Below are 26,332 nucleotides of genomic sequence, written 5' to 3'. Positions count from 1 at the left end.
AGCATCTGCGTTTCTCTGCCTTAGGGTCTTCATGTATGAGCCAGATACTTGGAGAGCACTCATTCTAGGTAATAAGGAAGAAATAATGGTGGCGTAAACAAGGATAGAAGTATATGGCTCTCTCCTGCAAAAAAGGCTGATGGGCTAATGGGCAGACTGGGACTAGCATGGCACCTCTACCAGTCGTCAGGGACCCAATGCCTTCTACATCCTCTGTCCCTGGAGTGAGACCTTCATCCTGAGGGCAAGCTAATACTTAGCCATCCCCTCCGTATTCTAGGTTATAGAGTGTCAGGGAAGCATGTGCCCCTCTTGGTTAAGGAGACTTCTTGGAAACCCCACAAAACACCTCTGCTCCCAGCTCATTGGCCAGGACCTGCTCACACGGCCATGTCTAGTAGCAAGCAAAGCTAGAACGTGTAGCCTTTCATGTGGGCAGCAGTGTGCCCACTAAAAATTGGGACGTTGTGTTTAAGAAGGAGGAAAATGATGAATGTTGAGTAGAGATTTACCAATTAATAACCAGTTACTTTGGTCTTTGCCACAGCAAGTTTCCTTCCAACTATAAAATACCTATGGTTCTGGGATTTGCCCTGGCTTCCTGTAGGTCTCCTGGGCATCTCCGTGATTGAAGTCCACGGCTCACTGTCTGATGGGCCAAGGCTGCTCCTGGTGTCACAATATGATCTCACTGGAGCTAGAGGGCTGAGCTAAGTTCAAGCTTAAAGAGCCTGTTTTCTCTTGAGGTCTAACTGTAATAGCACTGAATATGATGTAGGCTTATGTTGGACTTGCTGATGCTAAACTGGAAGTCAGAAGAGCCCAGCTTTAACCCGTCCCACTCCCTGTTCTGTCTGGCCAAGGGATACTGGGGGTGTCTGTCCCTTACCACCTTAGAGGGTTAGTTTTTTGGACCAGGAGCTCTATCTCTGAGGTTCTCCCAATGTTCGCAGGGAGACTGCATGCCATGCATCCTAGGTCAAGTCACTTTACCTGTCTGTGTCACTATTGTACTCTTCTGTAAAATGGGTATATATGGCATAGGATTTTTTTTTCAAGGCCTAAAATAGAATGCTAAAAATTGTCACAGAATGGCTAGTATATAAGCAATGCTGGATACCTAGAACAGCATTATGATAAGATTCTATCATCATGTTATGAGATGAAAAGTTGAATACATTTTTTAAAGATCTGTAAATTATGTGGAACATGCTGGTTTACTGAACACATATGTTCCCAAGCATATTTTCAATAATCGCTCTCCAAATAATGCCTTTAAGATGTTTCGTGTTTATGTGGGGATACAGAGAGGAACTGGCCTCGGCCCGCGACACCTATCTTTAGAGACCTGCTTACAAGGATGGTGCAGGGCTAGCCTCTGGGAACTGGGGTTTTAGGAAGTTTCCTACCCTGCCTAGCTGGTGAGAGTGACTCACTGTACCTAAATTGTGTAAATGATGTAGTTCATGCTGAGCACCTGATTTCCTTCTGAGCATCGAGAATTTTGTTATGTGCTCAGCAGAGGATGCCTACACGACCTGGCCCCAGTGAAAACCTGGGCACCGAAACTCTGAAGAACTGCCCCCCACCCCCAGTAGACAGCACTTCCCGTATGTTGTCAGGAGATGCTGGAGGAATTAAGTGTTTATGCCCAGCTTCCTCTGGCTTTGCCCCACTCTGCCTTTCCCCTTGGCAAATTTACTCTGTATCTTTTGATATAATAAATCTTAGCCATGAGTGTGACTATGTGCTGAGTCCTGTGAGTCCTCCTACCTAGCAGATCACGGGCCTAGGAGAAGTCTTGGGGACCATTAACGTGGGGGACAGAGCAGGAAACGGAGTGGTGTGTTCAGCTTGATTACTTAGGAAAAAAGACTAGGAGGACATTCACTGGAATGTTAAAAAAGAGTTACCTTAGAGTAATGAAACAAAGTTTGTCTTCTTTCAGCTTGTCTGCATTTTTCTTCCTGAATACATATTGCCTTCTTGATAGGAAGAAACAAGCATTTTAAAAACTCTTTTATTTGCTTTAGAAACAATAAAAATCAGTCAATAATTGTAAGTGGGGAGTCAGGTGCTGGAAAGACAGTGTCCGCTCGCTACGCCATGAGGTACTTTGCCACCGTCAGCAAGTCCAGCAGTAACACTCATGTGGAGGACAAGGTTCTGGCGTCGAACCCCATAACTGAGGTATGTACCTGGCGGGGGTGGGGAGCAGGGTCACTGGCAACACTGTGTGATGATGGAGAGGTGGGTTGATTTGTGTATGTGTTATCTCCCCTAACTGGAGTCACTTCCCTTTAAAGATCATGGAAGTGAGGGCAGGAAAGAGCCAGAAAGCCTGTTCTCTGCTGGGATTTGAAGGAGCTTGGTGTAGAGACTGCTGCTGACAAGGCTCTCTCCTCAATCTGCTGGGCTAGACAGCAGACTTCAGGAGTCCCCTGTCTGTGTTTCTATCCCAAAGGAAATCTCTTCAACCACTGACAACTGGTTCACTGAGACCAGTGGCATTTTCCAGCCAAGTGCACCAACTTTCACGAGCCAATCGTTAAATATTCAGGAATTTTTTTGCAAGCTGACTGTTAAACCTTTGGTAGTTTGACATCAATCATGGAGGGAATGTTTACACCTTACAGATTGGTAAATGCCACATATCAAGGCTCTTCCCTCTCCACTCCCTGAGAGCTGATCCATTAGCACAACGTTCATGAGGTCAGCGGTGTGGGTGAGGCCAGCCATGATAGTACTCTGGAGTAGGAGATGAGTAGGAGACAGCCCTCAAGGAGGTAGGGGCATCTGAAGGGCTCAGGGGGTGCCCACAGGCCAACTCTGACTGCTTTGCAAAATGGGGAAAGGATTGACTTAGATTTCTTTGGAAGCCTAGCAAAAAATTAAGACCATTAGATTCCTAGACCTCCTCTCTCTGTTTTCTCAAATCAAAATCATCAATGAATATTTATCAGGCCATCTGTCTTGTTTAAGCTGCTGTGCCAGATAATACAGGAAGTGATGGAAAAGAATACGACCCAGTCTCCAAGTCTCAAGACTCCTCCAACATAAACATACTTTAAAGTTAATGGAAACAATAAATCACAATCTGAGATAGCAGTAGAAAAGTCTGGAGGCACTGCCCAGTGGATAAATTTATGTGGTTATTTGTTTAGGGTTGGTCTCACCCACTAGATTGTAAGCTCCATAAAGGCAGGACCATGTCCACTGGGTTCACCTTTGCCACCCAAGCACGTGGCTCATAGCAGGGACTCGGTACATATATGTTGTCAGAAAGCATGATGAGCTGGGAAGGAAGTGCAATTTGTGTGCATGAGAAGGGTGTTTCCAGATGGAAAGTGCTCAGGAGTGGGGAGGGGATGAGTAGAAGAGAGACAGAATTTAAGAGTAGAAGTAAAAAGCAAAAGTCATGCCCAGCATACGGAAATTATGGGAGAGGGCAGTTTTTTGGCTAAGCGGAAGGTCTGAGTACAGAAGTAGTAAGAGATAAGGATAGAAATGGAGCTTGGATGAAGGATGTGTTCTTTTAATTGAGCATCTATGATATTCAGGGCGTGGATGTGTTGAGGTACTTTATATTATCTTAGGTAATCCTCCCAACTCTGCAAGTTGCATATAATTCCCATATTACACATAAAGAAATTGAGGCTTAGAAAGATGAAATAGCTTTTCTAGCGTTATACAGGTAGCAGAAAAGGAACCTGAGGCCATGAAGCATCAGAACTGGTGCTTTTTCTAATCCTGCCCAGTGTCTCCCAGCAAGACAGAAGAGAACTTTGAATGGCAGGCTGAGGATGTGCCATGTCCCCTGCGAGTTTTGGACTCTGCCCTCCTCACCCCCCTAACCTCCCTCCGCCAGTCAGACCTTTCCCCAGCATACAGGACTGGATTTTATTGAAACTGCTCCAATAGTGTTGATGCAAAAATCTTCTTAAATGCTATCGAGAAGCCTGTGTTTTATAGGCTGTCGGAAATGCCAAGACGACCCGCAATGACAACAGTAGTCGGTTTGGGAAATACACAGAAATCAGTTTTGATGAGAGAAATCAAATTATAGGAGCCAACATGAGAACTTACCTGCTGGAGAAATCCAGAGTCGTCTTTCAAGTAAGGATAAAAAAAAATAATAGTTAAATTTCCTTTTCCCAACTTTTAAAGTACTGTTTACATTTACATAGTCATTAGACAACCTGTGTTGCTCTGTGACAAAGAATAGAGTTTCCTGTCTTTCATTTGCATTTTGGCTTATTTCTTTCTGTTTCTTAAAAACAAGAAATTGACAGATAGATGCAATATCAGTGGAGTGAGATGAATTATGACTTTTAATTTCAGACACTTAAAAGATACTTAAAGTTTTAACAATCAAGTCTGTCTTTTTTTTTTTTTTTTTTTTTAAGTCTGTCTTTCTAGAACACAAACACTCCTTGAAACAGACAAAGCTGTTAGACTGGCTTTCCTACCAGGAAGGGAATGGGCTTACAGCTAGTGGTGGGGAGTTAAAGAGAAGGGCTCTTCTGTCAGTAAAGTAGAGAAAATTCTCAAAGTTTTGGCCCAAGAGAGTAAGACTAAGCCTTGTACTGCAGGGAGTTTCTTAAAGTTTTCAACTAATACAAATTACATTATTCTCATTTCACAGAATGTTTTCTTTTTTTTTTTTTTAATTATTTTTTTTAATTTTTATTTATTTATGATAGTCACAGAGAGAGAGAGAGGCAGAGACATAGGCAGAGGGAGAAGCAGGCTCCATGCACCGGGAGCCTGACGTGGGATTCGATCCCGAGTCTCCAGGATCGCGCCCTGGGCCAAGGGCAGGCGCCAAACCGCTGCGCCACCCAGGGATCCCCTTCACAGAATGTTTTCATTTAATAACATTTTCTCTCGGGTCCTTATTTGGGAGGTGACCTTGAGCCAGCCTAGGGGGAACAGATTGGGTCACAGTGTTGTTGACCAGAGAAGAAACCCAGGTAAGTGTCAGTGTCTGTGGGAGTAGAATTGTCAGCCAGGTTAGCCACTTAAGACCCTTCCATTAAAAACCTCATATTTTTACTTATAAAGAGCTGGTGTAACTTCAAGACTTTTCTTTATTTTACAGTCGGAAAATGAACGAAATTACCACATTTTTTATCAACTTTGTGCATCTGCACAGCAGTCGGAATTTAAACATCTTAAATTGGGTATGTGGTGTGTAATATATGGAAATGTCTCTCTTCTATCTAGGGGCTTAAATGCTAGGTTGATTTCTTCTTCTTCTTTTTTTTTAATATTTTATTTATTTATTCATGAGAGACACAGACTGAGAGAGAGAGAGAGAGAGGCAGAGACACAGGCAGAGGGAGAAGCAGGCTCCATGCAGGGAGCCCGATATGGGACTCAATCCTGGGACTCCAGGATCTCCAGGATCACTCCCCTGGCCCTAAGGCAGGCGCTAAACCACGGAGCCATCCAGGGATCCCTGATTACTTCTTCTTTTTTTTTTTTTTTTTTTTTTTTTTTAGTAATTGATTTATCTTTTTTTTTTTTATATATATATATTATTTATTTATTTATTCATAGAGACAGAGAGAGAGAGAGAGGCAGAGACACAGGCAGAGGGAGAAGCAGGCTTCATACAGAGAGCCTGACGTGGGACTTGATCCAGGGTCTCCAGGATCACGCCCTGGGCTGCAGGCGGCGCTAAACCGCTGCGCCACCGGGGCTGCCCTCTTCTTATAGTAATATCACTTTAAAAATATTCTGTCCAAAGACAGATACTTGGGTTTTGGGGGTGGAATTGATGCACCTAACTAAGGAGATAGAATGAGGGGCAGAGTGATTCCAGGAGAGGAGACCCTTCAACTCTAGGATTTTTTTTTCAAAGCTCATGGATGATGGTGGTCATCTAGCTAGAACCACCTGAATAAGGCCTCCCGACCACTGGGATTCGGTGCTGTAAATCCTTAAACTTTTATCTGAACTTCCCTTGGATGTATGTTTTCTAATATGTATGACGTATTTCCCTGTCTTCTGAGACAGAGTACCTCTATCATAATTTGAGCTTCCTTGATGACTCAAGGTCATTATTATTTATAGTTCTAACTACTCCCCATACTATAGGGACAGAACTATTTGTCCTTTAGTGCAAACAGCTTGATTCCTGTGCTGTCACAGCTCTCCTCTCTTGATTGCTTGTGCTGTGTTGGTAGAATTATCCAGCGTGTTGGAGTTGAATGAATACACTCCAATCCTGGAGAAGTTGCTTGCACTTGTGAAGAGTCTAAATTTCTTCAGATTTCGTATAAAGATAACAACCATGCCTGTCTACCAACCAGAATGTGAATAGTGAATTTGGAAGGACTTTCTAACCTATTATTCAAATCTTAGGTGTGCATAATCGTTATTCTCTTGCTTGTGGTGATGATTTCATTAGGGCATACATTTATCAAAACTCACCAAATTATACATCTTAACTAGGTACAGTTTACTCTGTGGTCAGTAAACCTCAGCCAAGCTGTACAAAATAGATATGGGAACAAAACCTATGAGCTTTGCAGTCAGACAGGCCTGTGTTTAAATTCTTGCCCTACATCAGCCTTGAGCAAGACACTTCACAACTTTGGGCCTTGGCTTCTGTGTCTGTAACAGAATTCTAAGGAAGAAAGGGAATAATGTGTGTCAAGTGCTTACTGTGGTGTATTCCATGTGAGCTTCTTGTCTTGCTTCTGCTAAACATATATGTACAAATTTCTGTGTCACAGACATGACAATCTTTTGATTTCAGGGAGTGCAGAAGAATTTAATTACACAAGAATGGGAGGCAGTACTGTCATTGAGGGTGTGAATGACAGAGCAGGCATGGTAGAGACCCAGAAGACCTTCACGCTGCTGGGTAAGTAGAAATATCCTGTGCAAGGTGTGGCCATTTTCTCTTTAAAAAAGGGGGGGGGGCACCTGGGTGGCTCAGTCAGTTAAGCATCTGCCTTTGTCTCAGGTCATGATCCTGGGGTTTTGAGATCAAGTCCTGCATCGTTCATGTTCTCTATCTCACGTTTGCTCTCTCTCTCTCTCTCTCTCTGTCTCTCTCTTAAGTAAATAAATTAAATATTAAAAAAAAAAAGAGTGAAAGGCAGGGATGCCCAACATGTGTGTGTTATAAAGACTCCTAATAAACTCTAGTCTTAGGATGTGCCAATCAGAATATATTTGAGGCCAAGGGGTCAAGACTATGCTTTTTCCTTAAAAGATCTAGAAATTAACTCCTTTGCCTTCAGGCTCACTGGTTTGCGGTGACAAACATGGGCTGTCAGCCTTGTGGGTGCTTTCAAGCTCCTCTGGGCCGACTTTGGAGAAGACTGGTGAATCAGCCCAGGAGGGTCCTGTTGACCCTAGTTGGCCTGATAAAATAGCGGACACTTACATGGAACTTACCATGTACCAGGTACCATCCTAAGCACTTCACTACCTGTATTAGCTTGTTTAATTTACAAGCACTTTATGAGGTAGACACTGACATTTCCCCCTTTTTATAATAGGGAAATGGATGAGTTTCACTTTTTGTGTGTGGGAGGGGTGTGGGAAGATAGATAAAGAGAGAGAGATCGCAAGGGAGCATAAATGGTGGGGAGGAGCAGAGGGAGAAGGGGAGAATCCCAAGGAGATTGCCCACTGAGCACAGAGCCTGATATGGGACGACCCCATGGCCTGAGATCATGACCTGAGCCAAAATTAAGAGTCAGATGCTTAAACAACTGGGCACCCCTCTTACAACATTTTTATATAGAAAACAAAGTATTGGATTGCTTGGTTCTTTTCCACCTTGCTTTTCTCACATGGAGCTCACGTTTGGGAAGTGTCTACCAAATGGCATTGATAAAAATTATCATCCACTTTCCCATAGTGTATCAGTACAGACCTTAACTCATAACTGTTAGTCAAAGCTTCCAATCAGTGTGAGACCACAGATTATTTTTCCATCTTATAGAAAATACTTATTTTACCAAGTTGTTTTCATTGTTGTGGCTTGGGTGACTATATTTAAATTAAAAAGATGAAGAATTTGAAGTTAAATATATCAGAGTAATCGGCAAGATTACTCCTCTGGACAATTGAGGATGAAACATTTGGATAATTGAGAATGAAAGCCAGTTGGTTTCCTAAGCAGAATTACCATCTGATTCTGCCCCTTCCAAATCGCTCCTCCTCCTTCTCCTCTTCTTCTTCTTTTCTTCTCCTCCTCCTCCTCCTCTCTCCCCCTCCCCTCCCTCTCCTCCTCCTCCTCCTCCTCCTCCTCCTCCTCCTCCTCCTCCTCCTCCTCTTCCTCCTTCTTTTTCTCTTATTAGGCTCCACACCTAGTGGAAGTGTAAGGCCTGAACTCATGCCTCTGAGATCAAGATCTGAGCTGAGATCAAGAGTCAGATGCTTAACTGAGTGAGCCAACCAGGTGACCACCCCCTTCCAAACCACTTTAAAGAGAAGGATGATTTAAACAGTTTATAATAATAAGGTAAACACTTTTGGTACTGATTAACATTTTCCTAAAATAGTTAAAGTCATAATTTTATCTTTCTATAATGTGCTCTAATGAGAGGGATGTGTATGAGGTGGGATCAAGCAGCCTAGCTCTGAAAGGCCCCAGGGGAACCTTCATCCACATGCCCTGTCCTCCTGCCCATCCCTGCACTTCTGTCACTCTCTCCTGCCTCTATAGTGTTTCACCTCATGCCAAAATGATATAAGAGAAAGAGAGTAAGCTTTGGAAGTGATTCAAAACCTAATTGGCAGAACTCTACGGAGATTGCCCTTTCTGAGACTCAGTTTCCCAATCTATAGAATGGCCGTATTCCTTACCCACAAGGCTCTCATAATAACTGGTAAGGAAATGTGTGTGGAAAGCCCCTGGTACCAGGCTGAGCATGTAGCAGGAGCTTGCTAAGTATAACTGCCTGCCCTTGGTCTCTATTCCCTATTGTCCAAGCCCTAACCGTCCTTTGAGCAAAACCATCCCCTTCTCCATGAAGCCTTTCCTAATCTCTGGAAATCATCAGCACAATTTTTTGCACCGTCTTATACAAATTAGATCATTTGCACAAATGTCCACACCAGGTGGGCCAGGACGAGGATGAAGCAGGAGAGACAATCGGGATATGAACTTGAAGGAGGCATTCAGGTGCTCATCTCAGGGTCAGCCCCTGGCACCTAGCTCGCCTCACCTGGCCCAGCCTTGCACACCTGGCCTAGATGTTTTGACAAAGCCTTCCAAAGCCTTATGGGGAGGTAGAGTAAAACAATCTACTGCCTCTGTGGTAGGAGCCCCATTCTCTGTAGGCTTCTTTCTCACATAGGCTGATATGGTTAGATATCAGCCTATGTGAGAAATGGCTGGTTTCTCACATATGATATGTGATATGTGATATGGTTAGAAGTACTGGGGGCTGGGCGGGCATCTCTCTCCACACGGACTTCCTCGCAGAACACTGGTCTCAGTTGTGCCATGTTGTGGCTGGCTTCTCCTAGAGCCAGCTACAGTAGGTTCTGGAGGAATCTGTCAGACTTTTTATGAACCAGCCTCAGAAGTCAGGCAGCATCACTACTGCCATGTGCTAATGGTCAAAAGCTCAGACTCATACATAACTCACTGTGAGGGACTGCACAGAGCATGAGCCCTGGGAGGGTGGTATGCTGGGGGCCTCTTTGGACAGTAGCCCCCATGCCAAGCTATTAGGCATATGGTGAGGATTATGAGATAATGTCTACAGTGGTTAATGGGGCGCCTGGGTGGCTCAGTTGATTGGACAGTCGACTCTTGATTTCAGCTCAGGTCATGATCTCACGGTCCTGGGATTGAGCCAGGCATCAGGCTCCCTGCTCAGTGGAGAGTCTGCTTGAGGATTCTCCCTCCCTCTCCCTCGGCCCCCTCCCCATGCATGTATGCAAACGCTCTCTCCTCAAATAAATAAATTTAAAAAAATAATAAAGTGGTTTATGAGCTATGACATGCTGTATCAATATGAGAGATCAGTATATATTTAATGAAAACATGACTTCACTGCATGAATCACTAAAAATTGTCCTAGACCAGAGGTCAGCAGATTGCTGCCTGTTTTTGTAAATAAAGTTTTATTGGAACATAGACACTCATTTGTTTAAGTATGGTCTATGGCTGTTTTCATGCATTGGTGGTGGCAGGGCTGAGTAATTGTGATATAGACTATACAGCCTCCAAAGCCTGACAAGAAAACATTGACTGTCCTGTATCTTGATGATAGAGAGAGAGTAGTTGATGGATTCCTTAGAATTTTCTTACAATGTGTGAAGTTTCATGGATGGACTTCGTGAAGCCATCTTAGCTTCGCCCCTATGTGTCTCGACATGGAAGTCCCCCGGTGATGCATGCCAGACCAAGAAATTTGAGTAGACTGCAGAGGTCCATTTATTGTCGTGGAGAGGAACCAGGTGACCTCACTGTGACTTTGAGATTGCCATCACCCTGTGATCTCCACAGCCAATGACCTCATTCTGTGTGTGGTTTTCATGGTCTTTAAACCTGTGCCATACAACACAGCCACAAGCGAGTGCATTTCATTTTAATTAAAATGAAATAACCTTAAAAAATCAGTGCTCATAAGCACATAAGGCAAAATAGCCCCCATATTGGACAGCACAAATACAGAACATTGTCTTCACGTCAGAAAGTTCTAAACAATAGTGCTTCCCCTAACAATGTGAGAATGTGCTGTACTGCCTGCCCTGCTGGCCGTGTCCTCTCGTTTGTGTCTCAGTGTTCTCTTTCTTAGCTGGAGATCTCTAGGGGAGACTGCCTAACTTGAATTAGGTACACTTATAGCATATTCGGGCAGACCACCCTTTTTAAAAATCTAATTGCTAGATAAGTACTTGGTTGATCTGTCCATTGCTGTGGTTTGTTATGGAGCTAGGATAGAGAAATTAGTGGCAAGGTCATCTGGTTCAGTATGCAAACCCATTTCTCCACATACCCAGGAAATAGACCTCTGGAGTCTGCTCAGATTCCTTTGCTTGGCATGAGGTTGTCAGGGAGCCTCCATGTTATGCACAAGGGGGTGAAGGTAGGATGGCTTCATGAACCTCACAGGTCTTTTCACATATTGTGGTGGTGGCTGGCATTAAACTGTTTAGCTATGACATGCTCAGGGTGACCTAACCCTTCTATGCCTTAGTTTCCCCCTCCATAAAATGGGGACCATAATGAAGCTTGCTTCATATGGTTGTTGTAAGCATTAGATGAGATGATACATGGAGAGTACTGGAGTACAGGGTTCCATTTGCTTTCCCTTCCAGTTCTGCTCCTAAGACACCTTAGCTAGTCATGGAATTACCCCCTGAGGAAGCAGAAGGGGATAACTTTGACCAAAAGCTCCTTTCCTTTGTTCGCTGTCTCTCATTTAATTTGCCCTCTGATCCTTGCCTGGCCATTTAATCTCTGACAGAAAGAACACCCTAGAAGGAATCACACTTAGCCTGGAACTCAAGCTCAAGGTACTTGACCATTGTACTTCATATTGAAATCAAACTCAGGCCAGCAGTGCTTTTGCATGACCTTGTCTCACTAAAGAGAATTACTCCACTAAGATCTTTTTATTTTTATTTTGTAAGATTTTATTTATTTATTTGACAGAGAGAGAGAGAGAGAAAGAGCACAAGAAGGGGTAGAGGAAAGGGAAAGGGAAGGGGTAGAGGGAAAGGGGTAGAGGTAGAGGGAAAGCAGACTCCCCACTGAGCAGCCCTCCCCGCCCCAACACAGAGCTCAATCCCAGGACCCTGGGTTCATGACCTGAGCGGAAGGCAGACGCTTAACCCACTGAACCACCCAAGCACCCCTCCACCAAGATCTTAAATTCTCTCACATCATTGCTTTGGAGTTATTTCACTTTCGTGGGTTCTGGAAGGCATGGTATAGTTAAGTGATTTAATTATAGACCAATGACGTAGTGAGTAGGAATGCTGAACCAAAGATTCCCAAAGGGCATGTTTTTCATTGCTTTTCCTCCTCACTTACCTGCCAGTTATCATGCTGGTGGCCTATGGAGAGGGTGGGGGGTCGGGGTGTAGGTGGAGCTGGGGGCTGATTTCTGTTAGAGGCATCTGTCCTTGAAACAGAGGTGTTAGCTCCAAATGGGAAGACAGAAAATGCCTGGACTCAGCCTGAGCTGGAGTCTTCCATGTATTTTTGGTTTGATTTCATTTGATCTTTGAAGGAGATAAGACTCTCTAAGTTCTGAAATTATTTAAGAACCTGACCTAGCTACTACCAAAAGAATCCAGATATCCCCAAGTGAGAAGCAGAGGGTGGCTGTGGCAGCTCTTCCTCAGCATTTAGGGCCTGCTGCTTTTTGCTTGGGGGAAGGGGGAGGGCATCACAGGTGTCCATGACAGCTGCACTTCCCACGCAGACCAGGGAGCAGGGACATCTACATGAAGGAGCCTCCCCCACCCTCCGAGGATATCTCCACGCTCCACAAGGCTCTGCAGTGTCAGCACGAGTCGGTGCCTCGCCCCACCCACCACACTCCTGCTCTGCGGTCCTGATCTAGCAAAGCCCAGCTCACAACTGGCAGGTTCCCTATTGTGATTTATGGGTCTTAGACACAAAGTCCTTCCTAGTAGCTAGTGTGGTTTATTTTTGGCTCCAGGACATGTGCCCATGCCCCATGGTGACTGAATATGTTATATATTCATAATTTATATGCCACCTGCAACAGCCAGGGTCCCAATGGGAAATACAGGGCCATTTAAATTAGGATAGAAGGAGGAGGGTTTATCTATGAAAGGACCAACTACAAAGATGTGGGCAGGTCTAGGGGAGCTATAAGGGGCAGTAGGGAGCCAGGGTCAGCAGCAGAGCTGTTCGCTGCTTTTCACCATTTGGGCATGGAGGTATCGCTGGAGCCAGGAAGGAGGGTTGAGGAAAGTGAGCACCAGACCAGGAACAGTGACCTGTCAGTTGGCAACACTGACAACCTGAAGCAACTTTGCAGGGAGAGAAACCTCTCTAGTGCTTCTCTCCTCCCAATCCTGCTCTCCTGCAGGAGGTCCTCATGGGTCACACCCACCCAGAGGCCAGAGGATATGAGAGCCCATGGCCTTGATGCAGACAGTATAGCCCCCCTGGGGCAGAGAGCAGCATGCGGAGCTGCAGGGGCAAATGGAATCCATCTGGCACCCCACCACTAGAATTCAAGGAATTCAAGAAAAATAAAACAAAACAGAAAACCCAGAGTGAAAATAAAGGAAGCACATCACATAGAATAAACGAGACCTGACATGAGATGGTGATGTGGGTATGAATTCTTGTGTTGCACTTCTAGCAGCGATGGCAAAAGGGGAAACCTAGTGGGCTGTCGAATCCACATGTTGTGTCATCACAAGTCAAAGTGGCAAGGATGGTGAACCGGATTCTCTCCAGGGGCTGCTTCACGTTCCTGTCCCTGCTCTTGGCACAGACGGTTCTAGAGTGTCCTGAAAGAATTCAGATGCTATCTTACTAGTGATTAAGTAAGGAAAGACATGCAGTAATCCTAATCTGGAAATGTTTTTTTTTTTTTTTTTTTCAGGTTTCAAGGAGGATTTTCAGATGGATGTTTTTAAGATCCTGGCAGCCATCCTGCATCTGGGCAATGTGCAGGTCACAGCAGTGGGCAACGAGAGGTCCTCAGTTAGCGTAAGACGCTGGCTTGTTTTTACCTTCCTGCGTTCAGAGGGTCACCGTAGGGCATCTCATGGTTACCCTGCTTCTGCATTTTAGCACCAGGCCCACTGGGTCTTCTGGGGAGACCAGTTGTCAGGAGCAAAGAAGCAAAGAGTAAAGTGGCTGGCTTGTAAGAGTAAAAATTCTTCCCCTTGTAATAGTAGAGAAGGGGAAAATACATTCTCTGTGTTTTTCTTTCATTGAGTAAATTTTACTAACTACTTGCTTTGTGCCAAGCCCTGTTGCAAGCTCTGGAGAAACAGTAGTGAACAAAACCAGACAAGAAGTGCTTCATGGTGCTCATGATCTGGGAGTAGGAGGTGGAGAGGAGGAGACACGAGCACCACTTATGGGCTCTGGCCACTGGTGATGGCCATTAGAAAGGAAAATGAAGCGGAGTCGGGGGTACAGAGGGGCTGTGTCTTTTGTGTAGAGCATTCAGAGAAAGCCTTGCTGGTACAGTGGCGGTGGGCAGAGGCCTGACGATGAGAAGGTGAACTGTGCCTGTATTGGGGTGGGGAGAAAACATTCAAAGTAGAGGGAATAGCAAGTGCAGAGGCCCTCAAGCAGAAGGTGTTATTTAACAAATAGAAAAAATGTCAGGATAGCCAAAGAGGAGTGAGTGAAAGAAAGGGTGATAGATGAGGCCAGAAGATGTGTGGGGGTGAGGAGAGGGTGAGGTCATGTAGGGCCCTCAGGACACTGGATATTTTGAGCAGAAAGGACACCTCCCACCTCCTGACACTTGCCCACATCAGGCACCCATTGTGCTGACTCTGTCTCTCTGGAAATATATTCCCATGTAAATTTGTGACAGATTTTTTTTAATTTAATGAACACAGGTTAAGTTTATATGTGTGTATCTTTGACGGAATCATGGAAAAGTAATCCTCAGTAGGGGCATGTGTTTGGTTCTTCTCATAAATAGCCACGCAAAGAAGAAAATAACACATAGTAAAAAATGCTTCTAAGGAATACCAGATCACCTGACGTTTCAAGCTTTATGTATCTCTCTCTCTCTCTCTCTCTCTCTCTCTCTCTCTCTCTATATATATATATATATATATATATATATATATATCTGGTCAACTCCCCTGACCATAACAAAATACCAAAGGCTGGGTGGCTTCAACAACAGAACTTTATTTTCTCACAGTCCTGGAGGCTGGAAGTTCTAGATCAGGGGAACAGCATGGTTGAGCTCTTGGTGAGGTTTCTCTTCCTGGCTTGCAAACATCCCCCTGCTTGCTGGGTCCTTGCAATAGAGAGAGGGACAGAGAGAGCTCTGGTCTCTTCCTCTCCTTAGAAAGGCATTAATCCCATTGTGAGGGCCCTACCTCATGGCATCATCTAGACCTAAGCACCTCCCAAAGGCCCCACTCCAAACACCATCACGTTGGAGGTTAGGGCTTCAACATATAAATTTTGGGAGGAAGTGTTTAGTTCATAGTATAACGATACCCGTTTTCCTGTGCCCAAAGGAAATTCGGTGGGAATGGTAGATAATTTGGTACACTGGTCATTTTCCAGCTCTCTAGAACCTGCAGTTCAGGGAAGAGAAAGAACCAAACAGAGTGGATGGAGGATGTGGGCTTTGGCTCAGTGCTTCAGTCCTGTTGTCCCGTGACCAGGAAGTAATCCTCCTCCCTCTCCTCAAGCACTCACACTAAGCGCCCCCCACCACCACTACCCCCCCCCCCCAGCCCCGTGTCCATCCCTCACCCAGTTGGTCAGTTTGCATGGGACTGGGAGGTTCTGGGAGGGGGGGACAGTAGGCCTGGATAGGAGCCTGGTGTGCATGTGGTGGTGGTTCTCCCTCTGTGCCTTCTCGATTACCTCCAAGAAACGGGTTTCTACCTTTGTTCTTCTCAAACTCCATAGACTGAAGGTATGATTTCCACCCAACAAATGCCCTTGCACCGATCTCTGTCCCATGAAGTTTGTTATGAAGGTAGTATTTTGGAGGAGGAGTTAAAAATGATAGACTAAAAATCCTTTGTCTATCAATCTGAGGAGACAAAGTCTCTGAAAAAGATGTAGAATCTTGAGAGCAAATTACCAGTTCTGTAATGAGTGGTCCTATCTTTGCAACATACATACCATTGATTTGCATCGGAAACTTGAAATATCGAGCAAGCCCAATCCGGCTGAAGTCATTTTTTAAAGAATTGTTGCCCCTTACCCTTCCCCCTGCAGCTGCACTTGTACCTGAATGTTTTGGACTCAGATGGTTTAGTTCCTTCTTAGAAGGAAGAAAACCCATGGCTCTGCCTGTCTGTTCCCCAGTGAAGAGGTCAGGCATGTGAATACAAGCTTTGTGTTCTTGAGATGTTGGTCAGAAGGGGTGTAGGTGAGCAGCAAGGAGGCGGCAGGACTTTTTTAGATTGTTTGCTCTACTGTAATCTGATGCTTTTTAAATGCAACCTCATGGCTTTCCCATTGGCTGTGATGGTTTCTACAGATCAGCCTTCCCCGGGAACTTCCCTTGCCCAAGGGGAACGATTGTGCTCAGTCACAGGGGTCACATCTCCTTGCCATGTGACAAGGACTCCTTGCCCATGCGAGCTCAAGACAAAGAGGAACAGACCTCTCCTTGTCTCTGACCAGTGGGGCAGCTCTCATGCCCCAGCTGGGAGAGACGCAAGATTCACTTTGTGTGTCCAAAAAGTCTTCCACACATTCCTCCTCAGTTGAGAGGCCAGCTCTGTTAAAGGAGCCCCACTGTCAGGTTCTCTGACAATGACATCTATGTACCTCAGGGCTGGACCACCCACACAAACCCTGACCACACAGGTAGGGACAGGGTGAGTGACCATGCTGGCAGGTGGTCTGAGCATGTTACAAAGGGAAGAGCAGAGCCTTGAGGCTGTGTCCACATGCAGAGGAAGGGGAGGGTTGCATCTGTGGCCTTACTCACTGCTGATGTTCTTTGGCCAGAATGAAACCCCAGGTGGGATGCAGTCCAGAACTCCCTGGCATCATCATAGCCATGCCTTGATGCAGGCTCCATGCCGCTGCGGCCCTCCTGCTTTCCTCTGAGGCCTGGTCATTCTCAAGCCAGCTCATCCTTGTCTCTGGCACAGGCCTGGATGGATGTCCAGGGGCCCCTGCCGGGTGGGCTGCTGCTGGGTTAGAGGGCCAGACACCCCTGATGGGGCTTGTGCTTGTGTTTGAAGGAGGACGACAGGCACCTGGAGGTGTTCTGTGAGCTCCTGGGCCTGGAGAGGAGCAAAATTGCTCAGTGGCTGTGCAATCGCAAAATCATCACAACCTCCGAGACGGTGGTGAAGCCCATGACCAGGCCCCAGGCCATCAACGCCAGGGACGCACTGGCCAAAAAGATCTACGCTCACCTGTTCGACTTCATTGTGGAGAGAATTAACCAAGCGTTGCAGTTTTCAGGCAAGCAGCACACTTTTATTGGTGTTTTGGACATTTATGGGTAAGATTCTCTTCTGTGAGCCTGTCTTTCCTCATTGAAATGTCAAATGCCCATTATTTTTAGATCATTTTGTTCTGGTTTCTCATTTGTGTTTCACATGATCAGAAAGATGGTGGTGTCTGTGTTTGCACTTGTGGATGTTAAGTTCCGTCCCCTGGGCTACAGTGTGCTTATGTAGAGCAGGTTACATAGATGCTGAACTAACAGTGACCTGCACCAAGAGGCTTCTGTGCTGGGTGGTCCCCACGCACTTTCTGCCTCTCAAGCAGAGGCGAAACAACCAAGGCTTACATGCAGAAGTGTGTTGGCTGTTGCTCAGCTGGTGGTAGAGCCCATGTCTGGTTCTCTGCAGAGGCCTCATGAGGGGGTGGAGCCCTGACACAACTCTCCCATTTCAAAGGGGCCAAATGACAGCCCCAGACATCCTGTGCCCTGCCTGTGCTCACAGGGTCAGAGGTGGGCGCAAAGCCAGGGCTCTGACAGCCAGCTTCGCACACCAGAATCCTCTTCCATTCTCGGACCCCAGCCCTTCTCCAGCTGGCGTAATACCATTGAGGACAAAGTTCTCACCACACTGGAGTTGCTCTTCCTCCTCTTTGCCTGGTCCTCCTTTTTCTAAATCCAAGGCCACATGTGTGCCCAAGATGCTTATAGCATCCCCAGATGGCATGAGTGAGGGCAGGCCAGCGTGGAGGCAGGTTCTCAGGCTTCTTGGTGCTCAGGCTTTTGTTTGTCAACAGCTGCCTTCAGATGCTCAACGCTTCACCCCTCCCAGGACCAGTCCTGGTTTCTCAGGCAGATCATTCCATTCAAGGTGTCCCCCTCAGCCTGGAGTGTGTTCCCTCCCACCCAGTGAGCAGTAGGCCAACCCCTCCTCCCCATACAAAGGGGAGAGCCCCCACAGCAGATGGGCCGTGATGATGCTGTTGAACTTTTACCCAGGTGCAGAGAATCGGCTTTCCCATAGCTGTGTAATGTGAGACAGTGCCTCAAGGGAGGTACTTTGTTTAATTTAGATTCTGAGTTAATACATGTGACTCCCAATTAATAGCGTATGTCAACAGTTCTAAAATATTGATACGTTACTGGGATAGTCTAGTAAATGATTTACCTTGTCTTGTGCTACAAAGAGGATTTGAGGAGCCAGTGAGAATCTAAGTAGACTTTTAAAAAGAAATAGTCTTTTTAAACAATGGTCTCTATTATTGGTAGAGTTACGTGATTGCTATAGTATTCTGTTCTTTTCTGTGTTTTTAAATGTCTTAAAAATAAACAGTCCTCTAAGGATATATTATTCCATTCAGTCAACACCTATTTAAGTGCCAGACATGTGATGGGTGGGATTGATAAACAGAATAGGCATATGGCCCATGTCTTTTTGGGACTTAAATTTTAGTGGAGAAAGCCGGCAGGCAATTAGAGATTGGGATGGTTCTTGTGATGGGAATAAGTAGAGAGCAGATGGATGTGCCAGAGATAACAGGGGCCAGGGGAGAGAGGAGGCAGCTGAGTACACGAAGTGAGTGAGGAGTCAGGCAGGCAGGAGTCAGATCCATGAAGCCTGGAGGCCAATGGGATAAGGAATTCGAAGTTTTGGTTAAGTGAGCAAACCTGAGACAGTAACTAAATTTATAAGAACATGCTTAGAGTAGACCTTAAATTAAAATTTTAAAATTAAAATCCTCTTCAAAAACGCTAAAGGTTGAGTGCTTGCTGCCATGTCAGAACTAACAGGCCCCTCTAAAAGAATGAGGTCCTTTCTGAGTGCTGCTGCTGCTGCCTGGGGTGAACCCTTTCAGGCCTCTCCCCATCTGGCATGTTCCTGTGGATCAGCCCCGGCTCATGCACGCCAGGCAGCTTTTGAGAGAACTGGGCTCAGTTGGACCTGGAAATACAGCAGCCTCAAAGGAGAAGTTACGAGCACTGAAAGTGATGACAGGCAAAGCTGTGAGCCTTGAGGTTTCGGCTCAGAACAACATGAAACCTTGTGGTTCCCCAGCCAGTTGGCGTCTACGTGCCGTGCACCCAGAGTGAGCAAGGCCCAGGGCTGGGGGTCGCGACCCGGAGAGGGAGTGCTGTGGCACCACTGTGTGGCCCCAAGAAAGTCACAAGACCTCTCCAAACCTCGTTTCTGCCTCTGTAAGCTGGGGCCCCTCGCGCAGGGTTATGATGAACTTCAAATGGAAAAAATTGTGAAGGCATCTTAAGAACCATAAGCATCATTCACACGTGAAGTGTTGTAATAGCTAATGTGCTTCTGGCATTTTAGGTCCAAGATTTAGGTCCTTCCGTGGGTTTTGAATTTCAGATCTGAGGGCCCGTTTTTGGAAGAAGGAGTATGTAAGAGGACAGGAAAATAATTGATATTTGATATTCCACCCCTGCTCTAGAAAGCCTCCCCTTTGGCCCTGGCTGTGGGCCGTGGAGCACCACGAGGCCCTCTGGACTCACCCCCAGCCCGAGCTATGTGGGTTCTACTCCTGCTTTGAGTCACCCTGGAGCTGTCTAGAGCACCATCCAGGTCCTTAACCCACTCAGAAATTCCTACCTGAGCCAACCTGGGTTAGTCAAGTGGGATTCCCAGGGAACCGCGGTTGGAGCCAGCAGGAACCACTCACGATTAGAGCCATTAAGAACCAAGGCTTTGGAGACCCCAGAGCTGGGGTCAAAATGCTTGTCTGGTACCACTTGCTGCTGTTGGCCTCTGGCCGTCAGGTGTGACGAGGGGTCCTGCTGGTCCCGCGCCCTGCGCGTCAGGGTTAAGTGAGGTGGCGGAGCACCAAGCCCGATACCTGCAGCGCTCAGCTTCCTCCTGGCAGGAGCGTTCACCTGGCTGTAGAGTGAGAGAGTTCACGCGCCAGTTCACATTCCCAGCTTCCTTGGGGGTCGGGCGGTCTCACAGCCAGCCCAGTGCTAGTCCTGGTCGCGGCCAGGGGCTGAGCGACAGCTGCCCCGGGGGACAGCCCTGCTTGTGGCCCACGCACCGCTCACGGCAGCGCTGCCTCCACCTGCTTCCTGTTTCTCTCACCACCTGCCTCCTCCCAGGCCCTGGGTTTGCAACTCTAGAGACAAGTATTCAAAGTCTGAAAATAGACGCCTTGGCATCTGCTGTGCTGTAGGCTCTTTACTGACCTTGCCCTTGTCTTCCAAACCCTGAAGCCAGGCCGTGGGGAGGCAGAGCTGTGCCGCCCCTCACTCAGCAGAGTGGGGAGCAGCGGCCTTGTCCGCCCCCCCGCCCCAAGCACAGGTGCTGTGGGCAGGCAGGTTCTCCACTGAGTCCGACACTCCCTGCGTGACCTCAGGCATGCTTCGTGACCTCTCGCAGCTTTAGCTCCTCATCCACAAAGAGAGTAATTGTTTGTGGGCGCTGTTATGTGAAGCAAACAGCCCACTGTGACCAGCCTGTCATGAGGCCGCCTCAGGGTAGGCGTTTTGTACACACCAGATTCCTTCCAGAGGCCGCCTGGAAAAAGATGATTTATAAACTGCCAGGATATTAAAACCAGAAGCTATGAAGCGTAGTTAAAACTTGCAGAAAACAGCCAACTTTTAAACTATGAAGTTTGTCAAAAAATGCTTATCTGTAAACAAATGCATGTGCCCTGCACGGATGTTTTAACTTGTTCAAACCATATTTCAGTTTTGAAACCTTTGATGTGAACAGCTTTGAACAGTTTTGCATCAATTACGCTAATGAGAAGCTGCAGCAGCAGTTTAACCTGGTAGGTGACTCTTCCGCCTTCTTGAAACTTGGTTCTCAGCCCTGCGTGTGCACCACGGCCTCCCCTCAGAGGAGCCCCACGCTGGGTCACTGCACCACCTTGTGGCCCTGTCTTGAAATCACACCTTCCCAGCCTATTCCATCCTGTTCTAGCCGCCTGGCATGAGCTCAGCCGAGTCCATCACCTGCCTGCACCTGCTCACAGACCCTCTGAGCAGCAGGACCAAATGCTGGAGTTTCCTGAAGGCCCCAGGGCCTTGCAAGCCTCTTTATGTTTGTACCTGCTCCCCTCTGTGCCATAACCCACCGGCTCCTGTCCTTTCCCCATCCCTTCTTCTTGATCTGGCAAATTCCTGCTCATCTGTTGAAATTCAGCTTCTCTCAAACAATTCCTGAGGAAAAAATAGTATGACATCATGGAGAGCATGGACTTTTGCTCAAAGAGAACTGGCTTTGACTCTCTGCTCTCCCGCCTTCTTCTTCTGAGACCTCAGGCTCAGAACCTCAGTTTCTTCTTTTGGAAAAACAAGTCACTGGTATCCGCCTGCCTAATATTGTTATGAGGAGTAGACCTAACATTGAATCATAGTAAGTGTTTCTTTTCTTTCCTTTTCTGCACTTTAGAATTAATCCATGTATAACATTAAATTTCACCCCATTGCAAATTTATGTTTTGTTAGCATTCTCAAGGATTCCCTAGAAGTTTAGTATTTCATAACTACAAGTAAAGCTTATTCCAGGTAGATATGCTGCATGACTCACCTGAAGTCACCCCACCATCCTTTGCATTCCCCTCCGCCCCCATCACTACTCTGCTCTCTCTGGCTTGTGTAAGAGTCATGTTTCACAACCTCCGATTGGGCTTCTGTGGTGGCAGAGGGATCTTCTGTGGGAGGCTTTCTCCTTGCTACCCCTTCTCTCCCCACCACTTGCAGTTAGGATGAGCCCAAGCCAGATCTCTGGGGAGCCTCCCTGGCACCCTTATGGCCTGAACTAGTCATGAACAAAGTTGTCCACGTGTTGGCTTCTGACACTGTCCTCACAGCCAGCATTCTCAGGCAGGCTGGCTCCCACCCAGCCCTAGAGGCTGCATCTGTCTTGGAAAGCGGCAGTGCTGTGAGCAGGGAGGGGTTGCAGGACCACCCTGAGTGGGCTCCGTGTTGGAGGCAACAGGATGTGGGGTCCCACTCAGACCAGGTGGGAGGATCATGTCAGGAACTCTGCATCATCCATCATGGGTATCTGCACCTCAAAGTCTTCCCTAAACATTACAAAACAGTCAGGTATCTGTGTTTTCCAAATGCTCACGTCCTGGACTTTGGAAGCACACTTTAATGTTCTGTTTTATTTACTCTATTAATTTCTGGATTTCCAGCATGTCTTTAAACTTGAACAAGAAGAATACATGAAGGAAGATATCCCTTGGACGCTGATAGATTTTTATGACAATCAACCAGTTATTGACCTGATTGAAGCAAAAATGGGTATTTTGGAACTACTGGATGAAGAATGCTTGGTAACTTAAATTTTTTTGTTGTTGTTCAACTTCTGCATAGTAACAGATGAGAATATTACAAACTGGATGTGTGTGTGTGTGTGTGTGTGTGTGTGTGTGTGTGAATTCCTGACATGTTACCCAATTGATGATGTTAATGTTGGGATAGCAGTCCATAGTAGGAACCCCAGAGGGCCAGCTGAGCTTCCCACCCTCTTCATGTGTAGCCCACCTTTAGGTACTGTGCACAACATCTCAGGTCATGTCCAGCAAGGAGAAGCCCTTTGAGGCTGTCCAAGGCGTATGTAGAATGGAAGTGAAAATAGCAGGTAACCTCATACCACTTGTTAATGACTAACAAGAATTGAGTTTTATTTCCTCTTTCTTGTGAGTCATCCACTGGGAGGTGTAGCTGAAAAATCAGTATCATACAATTCAAGAGAAGAGGTCTCTAGTTCTCCTGTTATTATCTCCCTCTAGGAAGAGCCACCTTTACAGTGGGCCAGCCTAGCAGTGTCCCTCATGGGGTCACAGGGACAAATAATCCCCAGGAAAGTACTCGTTTTTTGGTTTGAAGATTGTATTTTGGGGTGTTATGTGTAAGTGATGACTCAGTGAATTGGTTTCTACTCTAGATACCAATATGGCACTGTATGTTCACTAAAATTTAAATTAAAAGAAATAAATTATCCCCAAACTTGGTGGTTTAACATAAAAATAAATAAATATTTTTAAAGATTATATTATGATGTTTAAACATAGGTTTAGTTTCCTTTTCCAGAGATTTATTTCTTTAAAAAAAAAAGTCATAATGTTGAAGACTAACTGGCCTTTCTCCCTGAAATTCTCAATTCTACACTTTTTCTCACAGATTATCCTTTCTGGTACTGCCCGTGTTTCAGCCCCTGGAGTGATACAAGATTAAAGGGCTGGCAGCAGGGCTAAGCATTCTGGAATGATCTAGTGAGGGCAGGGTGCACAGGCCAAGGCAGCCTCTAGGAAATATTTGTACCTCCTCTACACAGATGTTCGCTAGGTGATCACTATCACAGAGCAGCATGCAGGAGTCATTTGGACACAATGGGGTATTCACTGACCCGGGGCTGAATATCACTGATCGCTTCCATATCACCAGTATGAAGAACAAGTTTTGCAACTAGCTTTGTTTGAGGAAGTGGTTATTCAATAGCCTGTAAAATGGAAAAAAAAAAAAAAAAAAAAAGCTATTTTCCTGAGACGGAGGCGAGGTGGGGAGCACTACATTTAGGTTATTCGCCTTTCCCCATCCAACTGAGAACAGAACTCACATTCATGTAATGGAATCTATGCTATTTTTTCCCCTAAACCTTTTAGACTTCTTTGGGAAGAAATAATAGGAATACTGCCACTTTGCAAAAATAAATTTCTTCACTCTTGAGTCACTCTATGTCCATTTCCTTCTAGTTTATAACATTTTGTTCTTCTAAAAGGGCATCAATATGTCTGTTTAAATGACACTCTAAAGACTGTTGGGATCAAGGACAGACGTGTACCTTGAGCTGCTCTATAGAAAGGAGCCGCAGATGTAAGCAGCTCACTCTGAGGCATCAGTTCACCTTGGTTTGTCAGAATTAGAACTTTTCTGTGCCTCTATTAATCTCTCATCTCTACTTTTCTTCCCTACTATTTGGTTTGCTTTTCTCTTGCAGTTACCACAAGGAACTGATGAAAACTGGCTTCAAAAGCTATATAATAATTTTGTCAACAAGAACTCTTTGTTCGAAAAACCCAGAATGTCAAATACATCCTTTATCATCCAGCACTTTGCTGACAAGGTACAGTGAGGGTCTGGAGCAGTGCTGTCTTCCCTGGAGCTGGTGTGGTTTCCTAGGTGCAGCTAGAAGCCGGGGACTTCTCTGGCCAGATTCAAGCACACTTGGCACGTAGCTGTGATGAAGGATACGTGTGCATGTGTTTAACAGTTTTTAATTTGTTTTTATTACAAAATATGAATTTCAGCTGTACTGCTTTAAAGATAAGTCTGCTGCTAGTAGACCTCATTTCTGATTTTGGCTTTACCGTGAATTCATTAGTGTCTTATCAGTTTTTTTCCTCTATGAAATTGTCCTCAAAATAGCATAATTGTTTTCTATAATGAAAGCTATATCTTTTTTTTTTTTTTGAGGTTTTCTTTCTTTATTACATTGTGGTATATGTTTTACAGTGGTAACATAGGCTGGCCCAAGATGTTGCTTTTTCTAGGTGATCTTTATTTTCTTCTTTATAGATCTATTATTCTTTATTAAACATGTGACTTTAATAAAAAGAAGAAGTTATTTTAAAATTACATTACAGAAAGCTTAGGAAAGAGGGAAAAAAGAAAAATCACCATCACCACTTGCCATAAACATATGTTTCATTTTGTTTTCCTTCCCTAAGAAACTCCTGCCCTTAGCAGTTGGGTGTCACCCTAGGGGCCTGGTCAGTGCCTTGGGATCATGGGAACAGTGCTAGTGCTGGGAGTCAGAGTATTCATTGTGACTGAGATGGCAGGGGAGGGGACAACAAGCTAGAAATTCTGTGATGAACTTTGTGGACTAGAGGAGCACTGTAAAAACCTGGTAGCATTATTGATTCCTGCAAAGATGCATATGAAGTGAATGATAATATCTGAGGTTATATTTTCTAGTTGTTGTCTTTTGCAATTCCACAGCTGGGATCCCATGGGGGAAAGCAGGGGAAAAAAGGTATCAGACTTTCCCATACACATATGGGATTTACTTCAAGACCCTCTTCATGGTACTTGGTTTCTGCACATTTAATTCTCTCACCCCTGGCACTTCTAAGAAGAACCTCTTCAAAGCAGCATTTTGGGTGGACTGCAGGTTGGTAGGGAGAAACCACACGCACTGTAAGATTAACTTAGGTTCTCAATTTACTTAGCCAGGGAAATACAATGATTTTGAAAGTGAGACGGCTGTGCTTAGATGCAACAAGTCAGCACATTTTCCCGCAGCCCCCAGAGCTCCCAAGAGAGGCACCTGTGACTGTGCCCACAGATGGTCTCCCTGGATCAGGCCAGCTCTACATTATTATATCTTTGCCCTTTTAAACCAGAGGCTCACACCACCAGCCTGGAAGAATCTATACAGCAATCCAAGGTCTTCATTCACCAGGGAGTGTTTACACACAGCCAGAGTTCCTGGTTCTTAACCCAAACTCTGCACAGCAAGGACCCTTCCTCACTTAAGGGAACAAAGCAAAGTACTTGCCCAAGGGTCTGTGAGCACTCTCTCTGCCTCCAGATTCCAGAATCTGCTAAAAGCCTGTTGATGAACAGTCATTAAAATTTTATTTTAGATGTGTTTTCTAACCTATGAAAAATATATGTCACATAATAAACTATGTAACCCAGAGGCATAAACTTTTGGAGTTTGAATATTTAAGCAACTACCCTGGATATGTTGTTTGAGGGGTTCAAGAAGCCTCATGGATCAGAAAGGGTTGTGTGGAGTTTTTCGAAGCCAAATTCAAGCAGTGCAAACATTTACCCACTATACTTGATTCTAAGGGCTTCAGTGGCCCTTGAACACTCTGCGATCAAATGGTCAGATATTCTTTCTACCATATTAATGCTATTTAGGGAAATATTTCTGTTTGAACACAAAGGGCAACACTGAGGTTTTTTCCTCCTCCTGATGGCTTCAAAGGCAGAGTGAACCCCAAGCCAGTTCTTAGACTTATGTGTGTATTGACTGCACACATCGCAGGGAATGACCGGTCACCTGTGGCTAGAGGGAACCCATAGGTGAATACCGAGTGATCAGTGGCTAGTGAAAAATCCAGGATTGGGAAAGCCTGGCTCTTTCCATCAGATGACATATTCCCAGCTTTGAAGGTTTTATATAAATGATTTGCTGTAAAAAACAGAAACTGAATCTCTTTTTAGAAGATTGCCTTTTTAGGTCCTTCATTAGTCATTGTTGA

The 26,332-nt window shown here is 45.5% G+C and overlaps 1 protein-coding gene across 2 annotated transcripts in view; it reads left to right on the top strand.

The window, feature by feature from the left end:
* Positions 1-26,332, top strand: part of MYO5C (myosin VC) — a 94,875-nt gene that overhangs the window by 17,415 nt on the left and 51,128 nt on the right. For both annotated transcript variants that reach the window (XM_077881131.1, XM_077881130.1), the window contains exons 5-13: positions 2,034-2,190; positions 3,973-4,116; positions 5,102-5,183; positions 6,767-6,874; positions 13,575-13,681; positions 16,885-17,150; positions 20,791-20,872; positions 22,247-22,387; positions 24,055-24,180. In XM_077881131.1, the coding sequence (XP_077737257.1) occupies positions 2,034-2,190; positions 3,973-4,116; positions 5,102-5,183; positions 6,767-6,874; positions 13,575-13,681; positions 16,885-17,150; positions 20,791-20,872; positions 22,247-22,387; positions 24,055-24,180 (1,213 nt within the window). The remainder of the gene's footprint in view (positions 1-2,033; positions 2,191-3,972; positions 4,117-5,101; positions 5,184-6,766; positions 6,875-13,574; positions 13,682-16,884; positions 17,151-20,790; positions 20,873-22,246; positions 22,388-24,054; positions 24,181-26,332) is intronic.

Source organism: Canis aureus, chromosome 32, assembly GCF_053574225.1.
Source record: "Canis aureus isolate CA01 chromosome 32, VMU_Caureus_v.1.0, whole genome shotgun sequence".
NCBI classification, from domain to species: Eukaryota; Metazoa; Chordata; class Mammalia; order Carnivora; family Canidae; genus Canis; species Canis aureus.
This window is presented reverse-complemented; position numbering and strand designations above follow the sequence as displayed.